We start from the raw sequence: 20,688 nt of genomic DNA on the forward strand, positions 1-20,688 counted from the left end.
TCTGTGGTCGTCTTATTTTCATCCTTGCTCTGTAATACCTTGTCAATGCACTAGGTGCCAGGACTTTGGTGAAGACACTGAAATTCAATATGTTAAGACAGTCATTCCATGTCCTTACTGCTCAGTATAGAAGTCAACAGGGTGCTATATGATAAACAGGTTTAGTGCAAGTGTGAAGACTGTGCAGAAGTAGATATATTTTATGTACTACTCAGTGCAGTATATGATTACGTTTTTAGACAAAAGGGTAGGCAGCCAGAAGGTTTTTCAGGGCACACTGCCCGGTCTTTAAATGCCTGTTAGGTTGACATCCATGTGTAGGCCTATCTGAGAGGAGGGGGTGCTCTGCGCGAGTGCTGTGGGGAGATAAGGGAGGTGAGGTTTCAAGCATGGGTGGAGGTTATCGTTTTTGGGCTGTGTATTGGGCAGCCCAATTTAGGCTGAAAACAAAACATGCCGGGCAGCGCAACCTAGCGTTAACCTTTCTCACTCTCAAAAAAACACAGAAAAGAGAAGGACATTATCAGAGAAATGAAGCATAGAAATAAAAAATAGGAAGAGGAAAATGGACATACCCCTCTTAATCATCATGTGAGCAGCGTTCAGGACGGTGTGCAGGCGGAGAGAGCGATATGTGGCTGGGGTCCCCAGGCGCTAGTGAGTATCTAAACACACGTTCCCATGGGTATGGGCTGTCAATATCATCACCTGTCTCTACATGATCTCCAACCCTAAGCTTCTTACCAGCTCCCATTCCCATTGGGTTCCGATGGCCCTGCTTGTAGAGTGACAGGCCCAGCTTCTGGCTTGGATAAATTCCAGTATGAGTAGCACTTACTCCCTCCCCTTTCAGTTACATATAAAGAGCCCTCTTCATTGGTGGCAGATCATTTGCATTACCGGGGGGCCTCTTTTCATTCTGCTGTGTGCGATATACGTTTAACAAGGCTCACAGGTGCGTAGTGTTTACACACAGGAATTTAAAATGTATAATTCTTTGTAAATCTCCAATACGTTCAAGGCAATTGTATTTGCTTACCGGTAAATACTGTATAACAACAATGTACAAATAAGAACAAGACTTTCTAATTGTAAAAATGTAGGGTTAAGATTGGTTGGTAATAGACTGTATTTGTCACGACTTCCGCCGATGTCGGCTCCTCTCCTTGTTCGGCGGTTGTTGTCACCGGCTTTCTAGCCATCGACACTCCATTTTTCATTTAACCATTAGTTTTGTCTTGTTCCCTGCACATCTGGTTTTCATTTCACACACTGTTCCTCTGTTCCCCCTCATGTCTTTGTGTGTGATTGTTTCGTGTTACGTGTCATTTTTGACGCTCTGTTTCTCGTGTGCGTTTTCCGTGATATATATTATTCACGAGGTATGTTTGTACATATTATTGTGATTGTTTGTGCATTTTTGCACTTTGGCATATTTGACGTCCTTCTGTTGGTTTCTCCTGCCTAAATAAAGTGTTCGCCTGTTCACAACTCTCTGCTCTCCTGCAACTGACTCCTCTTCCAGTACGCACACCAATGACAGTATTTTTACGTTGGCTTGCTGGTGGTTTGGGTGTGGGCTACCCAGGTGGTGTGTCTATGAGAACACATGAGATGGAGGTACAGTTGAATTTCTATGAATGTTTCCAAAGATAAAAGACAAGGAAAATAACTTGTACCAACAAAGAACTGAAATTAACTGTAATGTTTGTCAGAATGCCACACGGATTAGCCACAGATTAATAAAATGTCCAAACACTTCTGCCCAAATAAGCGAAGAGTATGGTGGAACAACGCGTCAAACTTGGCCTTCGTTAAAAAAAAAGAAACTCCCGGCGTATAGGCAATGGCTTAATTGTCTTAATCTACCAACCAACAATCTCCCACAACAACTTCCCCCTAACCCTCCCCTATACACTAGCACATCACAAGCACAGAGCCATGCCTTGCAGTCGTGTGATTCCCTAAAATTAAATGATGGCAAATGGAGGCGTTGACTCGATGGCCACAGGTGGAGGTGTTGACTCAATTGCCACTGGTGGAGATGTTGATTTGATGGCCACAGGTGGAGGTGTTGACTCAATGGCCACAGGTGGAGGTGTTGACTCGATGGCCACTGGTGGTGTTGATTCGATGGCCACTGGTGGTGTTGTTGACTCAATGGCCATTAGTGGTGTTGACTCAATGGCCACTGGTGGAGGTGTTGACTCGATGGCCATTAGTGGATGTGTTGATTCGATGGCCACTGGTGGAGGTATTGATTTGATGGCCACTGGAGAAGGTGTTTGCTTGATGGCCACTAGTGGAGGTGTTGGCCATTGTCCACAGGAACTGGAATGGGCCACCAGCCACAGTGTGAGGTCAGCTTGCCTCTTTAGGTACTGACCCACTGATCACTGGTGGTACTGGGTCTTCTGTGTTAGGGGGCACAGGGTAACCTTACCCGGGAGCCTGGGTGGCCCCTGGGATTGGAGCTAGGGTGACTCCATTGACTACTGCATACCTGATAAACTTACCATTACTAAGCTAGATATGGGACTGCACAAGGTACTGCAATGGAGATGGGAGTTGTAGTCTGAAAGGGTACTGCAGTAGAGATGGGAGTTGTAGTCTGAAAGGGTACTGCATTGGAGATGGGAGTTGTAGTCTGAAAGGGTAATGCAGTGGAAATGGAGGTGGAGTCTAAAAGGGTACTGCAGTGGAAATGGAGGTGGAATCTAAAAGGGTATTGCAGTGAAGATGGGAGTTGTAGTCTGAAAGGGTAATGCAGTGGAAATGGAGGTGGAGTCTAAAAGGGTACTGCATTGGAGATGGGAGTTGTAGTCTGAAAGGGTACTGCATTGGAGATGGGAGTTGTAGTCTGAAAGGGTAATGCAGTGGAAATGGAGGTGGAGTCTAAAAGGGTACTGCAGTGGAAATGGAGGTGGAATCTAAAAGGGTATTGCAGTGAAGATGGGAGTTGTAGTCTGAAAGGGTACTGCAATGGAGATGGAGGTGGAATCTAAAAGGGTATTGCAGTGAAGATGGGAGTTGTAGTCTGAAAGGGTAATGCAGTGGAGATGGAGGTGGAATCTAAAAGGGTACTGCAGTGGAGATGGGAGTTGTAGTCTGAAAGGGTACTGCAATGGAGATGGGAGTTGTAATCTGATAGGGTACTGCAGTGGAGATGGGAGTTGTAGTCTGAAAGGGTACTGCAATGGAGATGGGAGTTGTAATCTGATAGGGTACTGCAGTGGAGATGGGAGTTGTAGTCTGAAAGGGTACTGCAGTGGAAATGGAGGTGGAATCTGAAAGGGTACTGCAATGGAGATGGGAGTTGTAGTCTGAAAGGGTAATGCAGTTGATGCTGGGGATGAAGGTAGATCACAAGGAACTGGAGTACAAGCTTGAGCTCATATGAATAGGTAATTGTAGAGTTTTGGACCAATCCATTTCTGAAATGAGGCTTGGAGTGGGACTGGGATGGATGGTTTCTTCGTTTCCATCCACCTGATTTGATATGTATCTCCCTCATTCTCTATCTGAAGATGAGCCCTTAGTCAGCTGGGAATCTGTACTCCATCGTTGTCCTTTCCACCATGATAGCCCGATCAGGCCTGAAGGATATAAAAACTGGTTAGGGTTGTTGGTCAAGGACTGTATTTTGAGGTTGGTCTATAAGAACACAGGAGATGGAGGTACAGTTGAATTTCTATAAACACAGGTGAAAGGTAAGGAAATTAACTTACACCAACAAGCTTCAGGTGAGACAATTTTAAGGGAAGGTGTGGCGATAATTAGGGAAGGGTGTGGCAATATCAAGGGAACGGTGTGGCAATATCAAGGGAACGGTGTGGCAATATCAAGGGGAAGAGTGTGACTGAAGTTCCCCCTCTGCTGTAGGAACTGGGTGGTGATTGGGCAATGGGAAAGTCAGTCAAGGGCAACAAGACTACGAACTGAGTGTTCTAATATGCTTACGGCAGTTTCAAATATCAAGAGTTACGAAGAAACCTCAAAACAACAGGAATTGGAGGTTGTGGCCAGCGTGGGATTTGGTTTTCATTTTCTTTAGTGATATAATAAAGTGATATCTTGGAGTTGTGTCATGTCAGACTAGGGTCAGACAGGATTATATTTAGAATCTAAGAGACGTGTGAGTCAGAGGGCTTGTGTCGCCTACAACCCTCACAATCTTGACTTTCACTGCCTCCGTATCTGCTTGGGTGGGACTTTGTTTGCCTTGGCATTATGTTTCTGTCGTTGCTGTTCTTCCTATTCCCACATTTAGTTAATCATCAGCATTTACCTAATGCTTCAAAATCAAATGAACAATTTTCCATTGACATCCTTCTTTTCCTACTTCTCTCTCTCTCTCACCCACTCAATCCCTTTCCCTCTTGCAATTTGTCTCACTCTTTCTCTTTTTATTTATCTTTCACTCTCTTTCCCCCTCTCTCCCTCTAACTGTCCTTCTCCCTCTGGCTCTTCCAATCGCCCTCATCCCCTTCTATCTCCCCTGTCGCCCCTGTTCCGACCGCTCACTTTTTCTCCAGCTCTTCATCATTGACCACAACCAGGTGGACTGGCGCATCGCCATGACAAGCCGCAGGGTGCTGGGCATCTCCCTGGAGCTGCTGGTCTGTGCCATCCATCCCGTGGGCACCTACTGGGAGGTGGGTGTCCCTGCGCCCATCGCCAGGGAGGGGGTAGAGGTCAACTCCTCCAACTCGGCGCCGCTGTGTGTGTCCTCCCGCCACGGGGAGGCACTGTTGGACACAGAGCTGCTACTATCGGCGCTGATGTTCCTCAGGCTGTACCTGGTCCACAGGACGATCCTACTGCACAGCAAGGTGCTGCTCAGTGCCTCCTATAGGAGTATCGGCTCGCTCAACAACATCAACTTCACGTTCCGCTTCGTGCTCAAGGTGCTGATGAACAAGTACCCGGCGCGCACTCTGATGGTGTTCATCTTCTTGTTTTGGCTCATCGCTTCCTGGATGCTCACACTTTGTGAGAGGTAGGGTGGAGGGGCGCACACACGCAGGCACACACTCATGCTCACACGCATGCTCACACTCACATGCACATGCATGCACACACACACTGCATGACTCTCACACAATCTCCTGTTTGAGATACACAGGCACAGACAGACGTCTGTGTGATAGACAGAACAGAAAAAGAGGACACAGAGTGAGTAATGAAAATAGTTTGCTAAAAATCTAAATATAACACATTACTACTGCCAGCACAGAAACACGCACATGTACACACACATCCTACACAGTTTATTACAAACAGACTGGGGCAATCAATTGCTCACTCTACTTCAAATATTGATGGTCAGTTTGAGTTCCCATTCAGAAAGGATGTCTAATAACAGATTCAATGTAGATCGTTTTCTGTTGAGTTACTCCGACAAATTGCTCTTCATTGCGAGCCAACACATACCACCCTAGGCCTCTGAAGTCTGCTTGTGGCCAACATGAGGTCATTTGTTAAGGCTGAACCTACAATGGGATGGGATTCTTAGATCTCAGTTACATAGAGAAAATCAAACGTGTTAGTTAATCAAGCTGCATGTTAAACAAACTGACATTTTGGTTATACGATCTGATTGACAGATTGTAAGACTTCTGAGTAACACCCGACAGGTATAATGCGTTATAACTTCCCTGTAGGCAATAGAAGACTTAAGATGAAAACTGAATTGGAATGGTTTTGAAATAGATTCCGAGAAAACAACAACAACAACAAAAGTCATCCATTTTTGTGTCAATTATACCATCTGTCCAGACAATTCAACTTCCATTTTCTCTTTTCTGGAATTGAAACAGGTCCTCCTTGACCCCACAGCCACTGACAGATAAACAGAAGGTCACAGTCTAACTGTAACTACAACACTTTGATCTTTGGATGCCCATAAAGATTCTAAATCTCAAAACAAATTGAAGCAAATTTTATTTGTCACCTGCATCGAATACAACCTTACCGTGAAATCCTTCCGTGCAAGCCCTTAACCAACAATGCAGTTTTAAGGAAATAGAGTCAAGAAAACATTTACTAAATAAACAAAAGTTTAAAAAAATAGAGTTCTGGACAATCGGATTTGCCAACTTAATATATCTCTGTTTTTGTCTTACCTATTGGTCTGATCTTGTTAGTAATGTAACGTCTATATAATATCGATAAAATCTATGAATATCTTCATGTAAGACATATGTATCTGTGTATGTAGTGAGTGACCCCAGGGTGTGTGGCCCTCCACAGGCAGACACAGGAGCAGACTGGTCGTATGGACACGGCTCTCTGGCTCATTGCCATCACCTTCCTCACAGTGGGATACGGGGACGTGTCCCCCAAAACCAGCTGTGGAAAAGTGGTGTGCCTCTTCACCGGAGTCATGGTAACTATATGGAGTCATGGTAACTATATGGGGAGGGGAGAATGGAGAGATAGGGAAAATAACGTTTCTAGCCTGTGTCAAAGCATGATAAAGCTTGTATCTTAAAGGTTACAATGGCTTTTTAAAGCAGAACATTACTGTAAAGTAGACAGGCTAAATAATATACATATACTGTACATGGCTTCATGTCTCTGCAGGTGTACAGATGTATGATCAAAATTTGAGCCAGTTTGCTACAGCAGGGCAATAATCCTGCAGCATCAGGAAATGTGAATTACGAAATGGATTTTAGTTAATGGATATTTTTGTAGGGGTTGATACATTTTTTTGTAAGGGAAAATCTTGTCTGAAATTTCAAGGTGGAAATGACAAACTTCAGAAGCCTTTTTAAACCTCAAATAAACTGCATTTCAGGAAAGTTATTTTGCAACAGGGTGATCAAATGAAGAAGAATAGAGGGAAATTGAAACACTAGTCAGTGCTCTTGAGTTGGTTGTTGTGTAAGTACCCATTACGTTGAAGTGGCTGCAGAAAGTGACTTACTTACAATAGAAATACAGTGGTGCTTGGTGCCACCCAGTCCCGATATTGACTTTGATGCTGGTGGCTAGTTGCTGGTTGCACGCAGAGAGAACGCCATGTACAGTACTGTTTCTGCTGACTCATTGTTTGCCTGTCGCTACTCCCATCGATCTCTCTTGTCTTGGCCTCTTTCTATATTATTTTCCATTATGGCATTCTTACAATGTCCTACATTACAGCATGTGCCCCCTGTGTGTTGCCAGTGCATGCTATGATGTCTTAAAGTACAGTAGCTGTAGTTTTCATATTGAAGCTTTTCTATTCTATTCTGAAAATGAATTTAACACTACTGTACCACTGTAATAGTATTTGTATGATTGTTATCCCCACTATCAGCTTGTATATGACATGTTCAGGGAAGAATACCTGACAATGTCTTGGTTGTTCACACACCTCTGAGATAAGGGGTGTTGAGTAATGGGTCAGAGAAGTGACACACACACACACACACACACACACACACACACACACACACACACACACACACACACACACACACACACACACACACACACACACACACACACACACACACACACACACACACACACACACACACACACACACACGGGAGTAGATGTCTTGGCACTGAGCAGAGGGGAGGGGGAGATGTGAAAGGTTACAGTGAGTTTACTGGTTTTATGGGTGAACTCAAAGAGTACAGGCACTGATAATATTGAACTTTATTTTCATAGCACGTTTCTTACAGAATGCAGCCCCAATGTGCTCTACATGATAACATATGACCTTTCTCTTGTCCAACGACGAAAGCAGTGTGGTCATTGACTCATGTATTGTTATGTCTGTGACTCAAACACTTTGGTTACACCCACTGGTAAGAAAGGTACACGCAGTAGAAAAAAAGCTCATTTGAAACACTGTAAGCATATTTGAAATTTGTGAAAGTGCTGCGACGTTTATGTTCAAGCAGTCTGGATGCCATGGAAATTACATTAAATAATACACTTCAGATCTTGTTCTGTCATAGAAAAGAACAAAGGAGTTTCAATATGATATATTGTCATATTCAACTGCCATTGTTCACAAAACAATGGACCCTCACCAGTAAGAATATAGGCCAATATCTCAATTAGGTTGATGCTGAGTACAGAGTTGATATGTTTTTACAATGGAAGAATATTTGTATTTATTCTTACTATTTTCTACAGTACCAGTCAAGTTTTGACACACCTACTCATTCCAAGGTTTCTTTATTTGTACTATTTTCTGCATTGTAGAATAATAGTGAATACATCCAGACTATGAAATAACACATGGAATCATGTAGTAACCAAAAAAGTGTTAAACAAATCTAAATAAATGTTATATTTGAGATTCTTCAAAGTAGCTACCCTTTGCTTTGATTACAAGTTTGCACACATTTGGCATTCTCTCAACCAGCTTCAGCTGGATTGCTTTTCCAACTGTCTTGAAGGAGTTCCCACATATGCTGAGCACTTGTTGGCGGCTTTTCCTTAAATCTGTGGTCCAACTCATCCCAAACCATCTCGATTGGGTCGAGGTCGGGTGATTGTGGAGGCCAGGTCATATGATGAAGCACTCCATCACTTTCCTTCTTGGTCAAATTGCCCTTACACAGCCTGGATGTGTGTTTTGGGTCATTGTTGTCCTGTTGAAAAATAAATGATAGTACTACTAAGCAGATGGGATGGCATATCGGTCCTCATGAGAGCCAGTTTCATCATAGTGCTTGATGGTTTTTGCTACTGCACTTGAAGAAACTTTCAAAGTTCTTAAAATTTTCCGCATTGACTGACCATGTCTTAAAGTAATGATGGACTGTCGTTTCTCTTTGCTTATTTGAGCTGTTCTTGGTATTTTACCAAATAGGGCTATCTTCTGTATACCATCCCTGTTAAGGCACACCTGTTAATTGAAATGCATTTCATGTGACTATCTCATTAAGCTGGTTGAGATAATGCCAAGAGTGTGCAAAGCTGTCATCAAGGCAAAGGCTGGCTACTTTGAATAATATAATATGTTTTGATTTGTTTGTATACTCCACTTGTCCTAAGAGTAACAAATTATCCCTAAAATAAAGCAGCTTAATTGAATTTTAAATCCCAAATCTATTTTGCATGAAGGAACAACCTGTCATTCATCACAAACTTTGTAAATATCGGGGTTTTCTCTCTTCACAAGGCAGAAAGACTGCATTTAATCAGTGGACACCACACATTTTTATTACAACACACCTGTCATAATTGTTTTCTTTATTAAAGTAGAGGTTTGTTATTATTATTATTATTATTATTGCTAAAGGTACTGCATAGGTGTAAACTATTTGTTTTGCAAGAGATAGCACTTGTAAAGCCTAAGAAAGTAGCAGATGTGCAGAAAGTAGTTTGAATGCATTTTACTGAAGGGAAACATTAACAGCCTTGACATTTTTTGGCAACATAGTGATATATTCTTGTATACTGTACAATGAGGAATTCAACTACAAAATACTAGTCTTCTCCCATTTTTTTAACCATTGCCCCCACCCACGAGGTGTATAAACAACAACAATAAATAAGAATAAAATAACAAATACAAAACAAAAATGTGAAGTACATAAATTAGCACATGTAGGACAGTATGCAAGTGTGTGTGCATGGACTTTGCAGATGTATTTCTCACATGTGCAGCACATAGTATTTGTTTTACAGTCCTTCTTTGGGGGCAGAATTGGCATCTCCTCCTCTTGCCTGGTCCAGCTGCAGCCTCAGGTGGATCAGGACAAGATTCAGCCCCCTGAACAGCTTTCACAAGCGCTGCAGAGGCTGCTGTGCAAGGGAAGCGTTCCCTTCTTTGAATGTGTGGTGTTACAAGTGCCCTTCCCAGCTGCTCCAGGAACACCCTCTTGTTCCGCTTATCAGGCATCCAGGTAAGATTGATCTTGTTCCATATCACAAAGGCATTGTATGAGGACACATCAATGATGTTATGGAAGATGACCAGGGGCCAGCGGGCTGTCATCCTCCTGCAGTTGTAAGTTCCAATCACCTTGTCCAGGTTGTCCAAGCCTCCTTTGTTGTGGTTGTAGTCCAGGATGATGGCTGGCTTCCTGTCCTCACTATCACTGATCTCAGCCGTTTTGTGTAGTGTGCTCAGGAAGACCACATTCTTGTTCCTCTTTGGGAGGTAAGAAACTAGAGTGGTGGTGGGGTTGAAGGCAAACTTTGATGAGAAGGCCTCTCTCCCCCTTGTGGTGAGGAGTGCAGGGGGAGCTCAGCCTTGTTCTTTCTAACTGTGCCAACCATGGTGATCTTCCTCTTCAGGAGCTGCTGGCTGAGTTCATAAGAGGTGAAGAAATTGTCACACTTGAGATTGTGCCACCTCAGTATGTCTGTCACATCAACCGCATCCTCTGGTTCTTCTCCGGGCCTCCAATGGTCGGCTTCCCTGTGTAGACTTGCATCTTCCAAGCGTAGCTGGATTGTGCGTCACAGCCCACCCATATCTTGATGCCATACTTTGCTGGCTTGCTGGGCATATACTGCCGGAAAGGGCAGCGACCTTTTGACAAAAGAGATCACTATCAGTAATTAGAATTAGTGTCACATAAAACAATCACATAAATCAATGATATTACAGCAATACATAATAACATGAACAGTGAAAATCACTTACATTACAGATATGAAAATACAAGTTTACCTCTGAATGGAATCAGTTGCTCATCCACTGTTACTTTAGTGTTACTCATCCACTGGCCCAGGGTTGTAGAGGTATGGCAGATGCTCCACCCACTTCTCAAAGACCTCTCTTATGGCCACCAGTTTGTCTCTCACACGTCTTGCAGGTCTTGAATCAAGGTTATCTAATCGTAGCATTCTTGAGAAAGTGTGAAAGTCTTTCAGTGGCATTATGGCACGGAAAATCGCCTTTCCACTCTCTGCCAAGAGACTTCATGTAGCCTCGCCTCGGGATCTATACACACCCGCTGAGATTATCAGCCCTATGTAGGAACACAGGTCAATCTCATCATTCCAAATTTGTCATCTCCAGGATTATTGTTTTCGATGGCTGGTGTGATGAACATGTAGAATGTTGAGGCGATGTCCTGGGCATGAGAAACTGCATGTCTTGTGAGCCCTGTGGTCATCCTTATGACATTTTGTGCTGCCATCCTGCCCTGGTTGTCATTGGTGACAAGGACCATGTTATTTTGCTGTTCTTTGACAAAAATGTCTCTCAGCTTTGGGGATTTCTTCTTCATCTGAAGATGATGCATCGTGCTCTGGGTTGTATTCTTCCTCATCTTCTTCTTCAGATACCTCCTCCTCTTCTAAATCTTGTTCCTCCTGGACATCTGAAAAAATCTGATCTACGACCTGTTGGTCCCTGAAACGTGCAGTCATGGCTTCAGCAAAGAGAGAACTGGGGGGGGACTGTCAACTGCAGCACCTTTATTGCCTCTGACTGTATTCCCCATTACTAAACAATGTTTTCAAGAAATATTTATTTTGTCTGAAATTTTGTTTATTTTGTCTGATTTAAAAAAAAAACAATTTGTCTGTGAACTAGTGTCATGTGTGGGGTCATGGAGATGTGTGTGTGTGTGGTTTGTAAATTATTTTATAACTGCCGGGTCAAAAATGACCCTAAGACAATCTGTTTACCCTGGTGGTGTACAGCTTACATGGGAATATGAACATAGGCAATGTTTCACTTTTTCTAATGTTGGGGTCACTCTAGGAAAAGTCATACAATTTCAAGTTGAAAAAATATCATTTAGGGCGTTTTCTCTGCTGTTACATACCGGCGGGTCATTATTTTACCCTGAAGACAACACAAGGGTTAATTGAAATGCATTCCAGGTGACTACTTCATGAAGCTGGTTGAGAGAATGCCAAGAGTGTGCAAAGCTGTCATCAAGGCAATGGGTGGCTACTTTGAAGAATCTCAAATATAAAATATATTTAGATTTGTTTAACACTTTTTTGGTTACTACATGATTCCATATGTGTTATTTCATAGTTTAGATGTAATCACTATTATTCTACAATGCAGAAAATAGTACAAAAAAGAAACCCTGGAATGAGTAGGTGTGTCCAAACTTTTGACTGGTACTGTATATAGGTATGGAATGGGCGACTTGTATATCTCTCAGTCCTGGCATGTGGAATAGAGAGAAGATGGATCTGTCTGACACTTGTCCTCGGCAGGCAGGTATCAAGTCTCTGAAGGGAGACTTGAACAGGGAGAAAGCAAAGTCCAGGCACAGTTTCACTCTTGTCTCATGAAGTGAGGGCAGTGATAGTGACGTCAGAGCATTGTTGTTTCCAGGATATGCCATGCCAGGGATGGTTCTGCAAATACGCTTCTGTATGGGCTCGAGTTGCTCAGAAGGCTTGAGTCAAGGAGCTGTCCCAAGCTGTTGCGGTATACTCTAGGCAGGGTTGAACATAGCCCGTGTAGATGGCGACCAGGTCCATTTGTGGAAAATTAAATATTTTAAGTTGACGTAGGAAGAACAACTTTTTGCTTCCCTTGCAAATCATAGAATCGATTTGTTCGTCCCACTGCAGAATGTTTTGCACAATGACTCCAAGGAATTTCACACTTTCACAGACTTGCAAGTTTTTCCCATATATCATAAGGTACCATGCAGGGACAGGTTTCTCATACATGTTACCAACAGGATCTTGCATTTCGTAGGGTTTAGGGCCATGTGACTAGTACAGGGAGAGAGGGAGAGGGAGGGAGGTATCTGGGTGTTTTCTGCTTGTTGGGCTGTAAGGACTTGGCTCTCTTCCTCACCTCAGCTCTGCCCGTTTCCGATCCGAACAGATAAGCGCCGGAGAGTCACAAGACCGACAGAGGGGCGCGAGCCAGGCTGAGACACCTCCCTGACACAGTGGAAAATTATCCTTCACTCCTCTTTCTCTCCCTCTCCCCTTGTTTATATAAGCTTTCCCCTTTTTGTAAGGGGAAACTTTCCACCATTTCCATTTTTAGGTAGTTTATAGCCTTTGGCACCACTGGAACAGGAGGGCGTGCCAACCTGTGCCCATGACTTGGAAGAAAAAATGTTCCTACTCCCAACAGGGCAGCTCTCTAGGACAATGAGTGAAGCAGTACTCACACCTGTAGCGCTTGGCTGTCAAGGACCCCTAGGTTCAACACCTCTATCCTGGGCTAGCCTGCCTCTCTGGTAGTGCCCCAGCTGTGTTGGGGAGGTGAGCAGAGCAGCGTGCTCACCACACATCCTATCAGTGGGGTGTGAATGGATCCCTGGGAAGGATGTTGTGTCTCTCAAAATTCCCAGATTACACTCGGACAGATTCACACGGAATCTTTGGTTCTAGTCATGCCTATGTCCCTCCCAGTACCAGTGAGTGGGTTGATTGATGTTAGGAAGCTCTTAGGAGAGGACAGGGGACTAGTGCAGGATCTGTGATTCATCCATCTGAATGACTTTTAGCATTATCTCTGTGTCCAGACTGTAACCTGTGTTTCATTGTGAGCCTATGCATGCATGCTAATATGATTGTTCTTCTTTATCAGACTTTTATCTCTCTCTCTCTCTTTTACTAATGCAAACAAGGGAAGGAAAACAGGTAAAAATAAGTTTTAATCTTCAAACCAGTCTAATCTTCAAATGATATTATTACACTATGTCTCTAAAACCATGTACTGTATTTCCACAGTAATTACACTGGCAGGTACAATGCAATTACAGTGTAGGTAGATACACATTGGTACAATTGTGAGCTTTGTCTAATTACAGTACATATTGATAGAAAATTGCACTCAATGGTAAATGAACTACAGTTGAAGTCGGAAGTTTACATACACTTAGGTTGGAGTCATTAAAACTTGTTTTTCAAGCACTCCACAAATTTCTTGTTAACAAATTATAGTTTTGGAAAGTCTGTTAGGACATCTACATTGTGCATGACACAAGTCATTTTTCCAACAATTGTTTACAGACAGATTATGTCACTTATAATTCACAGTATCACAATTCCAATGGGTCAGAAGTTTACATACACTAAGTTGACTGTGCCTTTAAACAGCTTGGAAAATTACAGAAAATGATGTCATGGCTTTAGAAGCGTCTGATCGGCTAATTGACATAATTTGAGTCAATTGGAAGTGTACCTGTGGATGTATTTCAAGACCTACCTTCAAACTCCCTTTGCTTAACATCATGGGAAAATTAAAAGAAATCAGCCAACCAAAAATTGTAGACTTCCACAAGTGTTGTTCATCCTTAGGAGCAATTTCCAAACGCCTGAAGGTACCACGTTCATCTGTACAAACAATAGTACGCAAGTATAAACACCATGAGACCATGCAGCCGTCATATCGCTCAGGAAGGAGACGTGTTCCGTCTCCTAGAGACGAACGTACTTTGGTGCGAAAAGTGCAAATCAATCCCAGAACAACAGCAAAGGACCTTGTGAAGATGCTGGAGGGAACGGGTACAAAAGTATCTATATCCACAGTAAAACGAGTCCTATATCGACATAACCTGAAAGGCCACTCAGCAAGGAAGAAGCCACTGCTCCAAAACCACCATAAAAAAGCCAGACTACGGTTTGCAACTGCACATGGGGACAAAGATCGTACTTTTTGGAAATGTCCTCTGGTTTGGTCATAATGTCCATCGTTATGTTTGGAGGAAAAAGGGGGAGGCTTGCAAGCCGAAGAACACCATCCCAACCGTGAAGCACAGGGGTAGCAGCATCATGTTGTGGGGGTGCTTTGCTGCAGGAGGGACTGGTGCACTTCACAAAATAGATGGCATCATGAGGAATTGAAAATGATGTGGATATATTGAAGCAACATCTCAAGACTTCAGTCAGGAAGTTTAAGCTTGGTCGCAAATGGGTCTTCCAAATGGACATTGACCCCAAGCATACTTCCAAAGTTGTGGCAAAATGGCTTAAGGACAACAAAGTCAAGGTATTGGAGTGGCCATCACAAAGCCGTGACCTTAATCCAATAGAAAATGTGTGAGCAGAACTGAAAAAGTGTGTGCAAGCAAGGAGGCCTAAAAACCTGACTCAGTTACACCAGCTCTGTCAAGAGGAATGGGCCAAAATTCACCCAACTTATTGTGGGAAGCTTGTGGAAGGATACCCAAAACATTTGACCCAAGTTAAACAAGGCAATGCTACCAAATACTAATTGTGTGTATGTAAACTTCTGACCTACTGGGAATGTGATGAAAGAAATAAAAGCTGAAATAAATAATTAAATAACATTTCCAATTCTTAAAATAAAGTGTTGATCCCAACTGACCTAAGACAGGGATTTTATGTCTCCCCCATAGGTTAGAAGTGTGTGTCTAAGATTTCAAAGTAAGAATTAGTGTGTTGAGACTATTGTAGCACACTGAAATATAGTCACTTTTAGTGCCAAGTCACTCTGATTCACCCTGTGCGGTTCCTGAGCGTTCGTCAGCATTTAGTTGTTCCCTATCCAGCAATAGCACAATGCTATTCTCAGAGTAAACCATACTAATATATTAGTGGCACAGTGGCACATGATTAACAATTTCACTCACACATAAACATAAGGTCAATTCAGTGTATTATTTGGCGAAATAGGCAAAATAGGCCCACCATATTTGTAGTTATAGCAAGTTATAGCAACTATTTAATAACCTCTTGAAAAGGAATTGTGGTGTCTATCTTGATGTTAGCCAAGCAGACCTGAAGCTTTAGGGCTAATTTTGAATGTTGACATGATCATTTTGTGAATTCCGACTCTGACTCCCGCTCTTACGGGTCACAAAGGGACACGAGGAGGATGACAAACACCGGTGGTGGTAATCATGGTGATGTGGCTGTCTGTATGTCTGTCCTCAGGGTGTGGCCTGTACCGCCATGCTGGTGGCCGTCATGACCAAGAAGCTGGCACTGAACAAAGGAGAGAAACACGTGCACTTCTTCATGATGGACATCCAGATCTCCAAACGGGTGAGACGAGGAGAACGACTGCACCAGAGTTTTTCCTTATCCCATGTGTCCAACTAGTCAGGAAAACACTGGGCCCTAATTCTAACCTTTACAATGGTTGGGAGTTTTTCCTGGTCAGGTGGTCACAGGGTCAGTAGAAATACCTGGCTCTATAATGACAATAATGAACAAATATGTTGTGGGTGTCTCTTAGTTCAAGGAGTCATTTATCCCCATATTTCCAATAACTGAATGATAAGAAAAACATATTGTGAAGATCCAAACCACTGTCCTGCATTGATAACCGGAAGCAGCCAGCTCCCTTCAAAGCTTCCCTCGGTCTCACAAGAAAAACAAAACCCTTGACACAACAGATGAGGCCTCCTGGGTGGATGCAGAGATATTTTCTGCATATGATTTTGGAGTCTTTTTATAATATAATTTGTTTCCTTAAATAGGGCATTCCAGAGGACAGGATAGTGTGGGAAAAGGACTGGGGGGGGCTTGTGAGGTGGGGCCCGCCAATCTCTTAATAGCCTCCAAAAGGTGTCAAAAAGAGGAAACAATAGTGTCCCTGTCAGGAAAGGGACTTGTGTCAGTCCAGGACGGGGTGATCGTACCGACAGGAAACTGGATAAGATGATGTGTGTATTGTGTATGTGTATATACTCACTGCCGTAACTGAGGACACAGTGAGCGAGTGTATGTTGGTGAGGGGTTACTTCATGTTGAAGCCTCAGACAGGATCCATCTGTTTGCTTATCGCCGGGAAGGAAAATCAACAACCTGAAAATAAACGAGCACAACGGAAGATGCATGATTTCCATATCCATTTCCAAATATCCATCATTCTCGAATATGTAAGTAGTGTATGGCAGGATTCTTTGAAATCCACTGACCTGACTGAGCATTAGCTGAGCGTTAGGTTGGCAGTGTAGGGTGTAGGCTACACCTGGCTACAGGCTGCAGTGTGTTGTCAGTGTGAGGATGTGAGGTTGTAGGTCTGCTGAGGATGTAACCACTTCCTCCCTGGCACTGAACACATCCTCTCACTGGGTGCATCCTTATGTCTGTTTGTAGTTGTTTGGTGTGTGTGTGTGTGCGTCCCTGCGGAGCTGTTCGTCATTGCCCTGATTTACCTTGACAGGAAGAATAAGGAAAGACATCTGGGCACGGCCCCTGACGGCCCCTAATAACAACCCCACACACAGGACAACACAAGACAAGGCCCGGCTGGAGTGACTTCACCAGGCTCAGATAGGCAGTTACGGTGTCATCGTCAGGAAGAACAGCAAACACAAATAGAATCAAAGAGAAAAAAAGAGGAATATGTTTCCGTAACCGACATATGGCCCACTGATGCCTATTCACATCCTCAAACATTATTCCCTGTATGACGGGTACATGTCCATCCGTTTAGGTTCTTAGCAATCACTGCGTGTAGCGAACATTAGTGTACAGCCCATCCCGCCTGACCCAGTTCTGCACAAGGCAACATTGTTTTCATCAACGTTAACCATGGACGACCTCTCACTTCATAACAGCAGTTTAATCAGCAAATAAACATGCCCCCATGATGCCACCATGATATAAACATGCTCTCAAGATGAAACCATGATATAAACATGTCCCCAAGATGGCACCATGATATAAACATGCTCTCAAGATGACACCATGATATAAACATGTCCCCAAGATGGCACCATGATATAAACATGCTCTCAAGATGACACCATGATATAAACATGTTCCCAAGATGGCACCATGATATAAACATGTCCCCAAGATGGCACCATGATATAAACATGCTCTCAAGATGACACCATGATATAAACATGCTCTCAAGATGGTACCATGATATAAACATGCTCTCAAGATGGCACCATGATATAAACATGCTCTCAAGATGGCACCATGATATAAACATGCTCCCAAGATGGCACCATGATATAAACATGTCCCTAAGATGGCACCATGATATAAACATGCTCCCAAGATGACTCCATGATATAAACATGTCCCCATGATGGCACCATGATATAAACATGCTCTCAAGATGACACCATGATATAAATATGTCCCCATGATGGCACAATGATATAAACATGTCCCCATGATGGCACCATGATATAAACATGCTCTCAAGATGGCAACATGATATAAACATGTCCCCAAGATGGCACCATGATATAAGCATGCTCTCAAGATGGCACCATGATATAAACATGTCCCCATGATGGCACCATGATATAAACATGCTCTCAAGATGACAACATGATATAAATATGTCCCCATGATGGCACAATGATATAAACATGTCCCCATGATGGCACCATGATATAAACATGCTCTCAAGATGGCACCATGATATAAACATGTCCCCAAGATGGCACCATGATATAAACATGTCCCCATGATGGCACCATGATATAAACATGCTCTCAAGATGGCACCATGATATAAACATGTCCCCAAGATGGCACCATGATATAAACATGCTCTCAAGATGACACCATGATATAAACATGCCCCCATGATGCCACCATGATATAAACATGCTCTCAAGATGACACCATGATATAAACATGTCCCCAAGATGGCAACATGATATAAACATGCTCTCAAGATGACACCATGATATAAACATGTCCCCAAGATGGCACCATGATATAAACATGTCCCCAAGATGGCACCATGATATAAACATGCTCTCAAGATGACACCATGATATAAACATGTTCCCAAGATGGCACCATGATATAAACATGTCCCCAAGATGGCACAATGATATAAACATGTCCCCATGATGGCACCATGATATAAACATGCTCTCAAGATGGCACCATGATATAAACATGCTCTCAAGATGGCACCATGATATAAACATGCTCTCAAGATGGTACCATGATATAAACATGCTCTCAAAATGGCACCATGATATAAACATGTCCCCAAGATGGCACCATGATATAAGCATGCTCTCAAGATGGCACCATGATATAAACATGTCCCCATGATGGCACCATGATATAAACATGCTCTCAAGATGGCACCATGATATAAACATGCTCTCAAGATGACACCATGATATAAACATGCTCTCAAGATGGTACCATGATATAAACATGTCCCTAAGATGGCACCATGATATAAACATGCTCCCAAGATGACTCCATGATATAAACATGTCCCCAAGATGGCACCATGATTTAAACATGCTCCCAAGATGGCACCATGATATAAACATGTCCCCATGATGGCACCATGATATAAACATGCTCTCAAGATGACACCATGATATAAATATGTCCCCATGATGGCACAATGATATAAACATGTCCCCATGATGGCACCATGATATAAACATGCTCTCAAGATGGCACCATGATATAAACATGTCCCCAAGATGGCACCATGATATAAGCATGCTCTCAAGATGGCACCATGATATAAACATGTCCCCATGATGGCACCATGATATAAACATGCTCTCAAGATGACACCATGATATAAATATGTCCCCATGATGGCACCATGATATAAACATGCTCTCAAGATGACACCATGATATAAATATGTCCCCATGATGGCACCATGATATAAACATGCTCTCAAGATGGCACCATGATATAAACATGTCCCCAAGATGGCACCATGATATAAACATGTCCCCATGATGGCACTATGATATAAACATGCTCTCAAGATGGCACCATGATATAAACATGTCCCCAAGATGGCACCATGATATAAGCATGCTCTCAAGATGGCACCATGATATAAACATGTCCCCAAGATGGCACCATGATATAAGCATGCTCTCAAGATGGCACCATGATATAAACATGTCCCCATGATGGCACCATGATATAAACATGCTCTCAAGATGACACCATGATATAAATATGTCCCCATGATGGCACCATGATATAAACATGCTCTCAAGATGGCACCATGATATAAACATGTCCCCAAGATGGCACCATGATATAAACATGTCCCCATGATGGCACCATGATATAAACATGCTCTCAAGATGGCACATTGATATAAACATGTCCCCAAGATGGCACCATGATATAAGCATGCTCTCAAGATGGCACCATGATTTAAACATGCTCTCAAGATGGCACCATGATATAAACATGCTCTCAAGATGGCACCATGATATAAACATGTCCCCAAGATGGCACCATGATATAAACATGCTCTCAAGATGACACCGTGATATAAACATGTCCCCAAGATGACACCGTGATATAAACATGTCCCCAAGATGGCACCATGATATAAGCATGCTCTCAAGATGGCACCATGATTTAAACATGCTCTCAAGATGGCACCATGATATAAACATGCTCTCAAGATGACACCATGATATAAACATGCTCTCAAGATGGTACCATGATATAAACATGTCCCTAAGATGGCACCATGATATAAACATGCTCCAAGATGACTCCATGATATAAACATGTCCCCAAGATTGCACCATGATATAAACATGCTCCCAAGATGGCACCATGATATAAACATGTCCCCATGATGGCACCATGATATAAACATGCTCTCAAGATGACACCATGATATAAATATGTCCCCATGATGGCACAATGATATAAACATGTCCCCATGATGGCACCATGATATAAACATGCTCTCAAGATGGCACCATGATATAAACATGTCCCCAAGATGGCACCATGATATAAGCATGCTCTCAAGATGGCACCATGATATAAACATGTCCCCATGATGGCACCATGATATAAACATGCTCTCAAGATGACACCATGATAT

The 20,688-nt window shown here is 42.8% G+C and overlaps 1 protein-coding gene across 2 annotated transcripts in view; it reads left to right on the forward strand.

The window, feature by feature from the left end:
- LOC135522004 (intermediate conductance calcium-activated potassium channel protein 4-like) overlaps positions 1 to 20,688 on the forward strand; it is a 52,036-nt gene that overhangs the window by 7,892 nt on the left and 23,456 nt on the right. The window contains exons 3-5 of one of the 2 annotated variants that reach the window (XM_064947868.1): positions 4,536 to 4,999; positions 6,253 to 6,407; positions 15,799 to 15,909. In XM_064947868.1, coding sequence (XP_064803940.1) covers positions 4,536 to 4,999; positions 6,253 to 6,407; positions 15,799 to 15,909 — 730 coding nt within the window. The remainder of the gene's footprint in view (positions 1 to 4,535; positions 5,000 to 6,252; positions 6,408 to 15,798; positions 15,910 to 20,688) is intronic. The other variant, XM_064947867.1, reaches the window with a different exon arrangement.

This window comes from Oncorhynchus masou, chromosome 30, assembly GCF_036934945.1.
Source record: "Oncorhynchus masou masou isolate Uvic2021 chromosome 30, UVic_Omas_1.1, whole genome shotgun sequence".
Taxonomy (NCBI): Eukaryota; Metazoa; Chordata; class Actinopteri; order Salmoniformes; family Salmonidae; genus Oncorhynchus; species Oncorhynchus masou.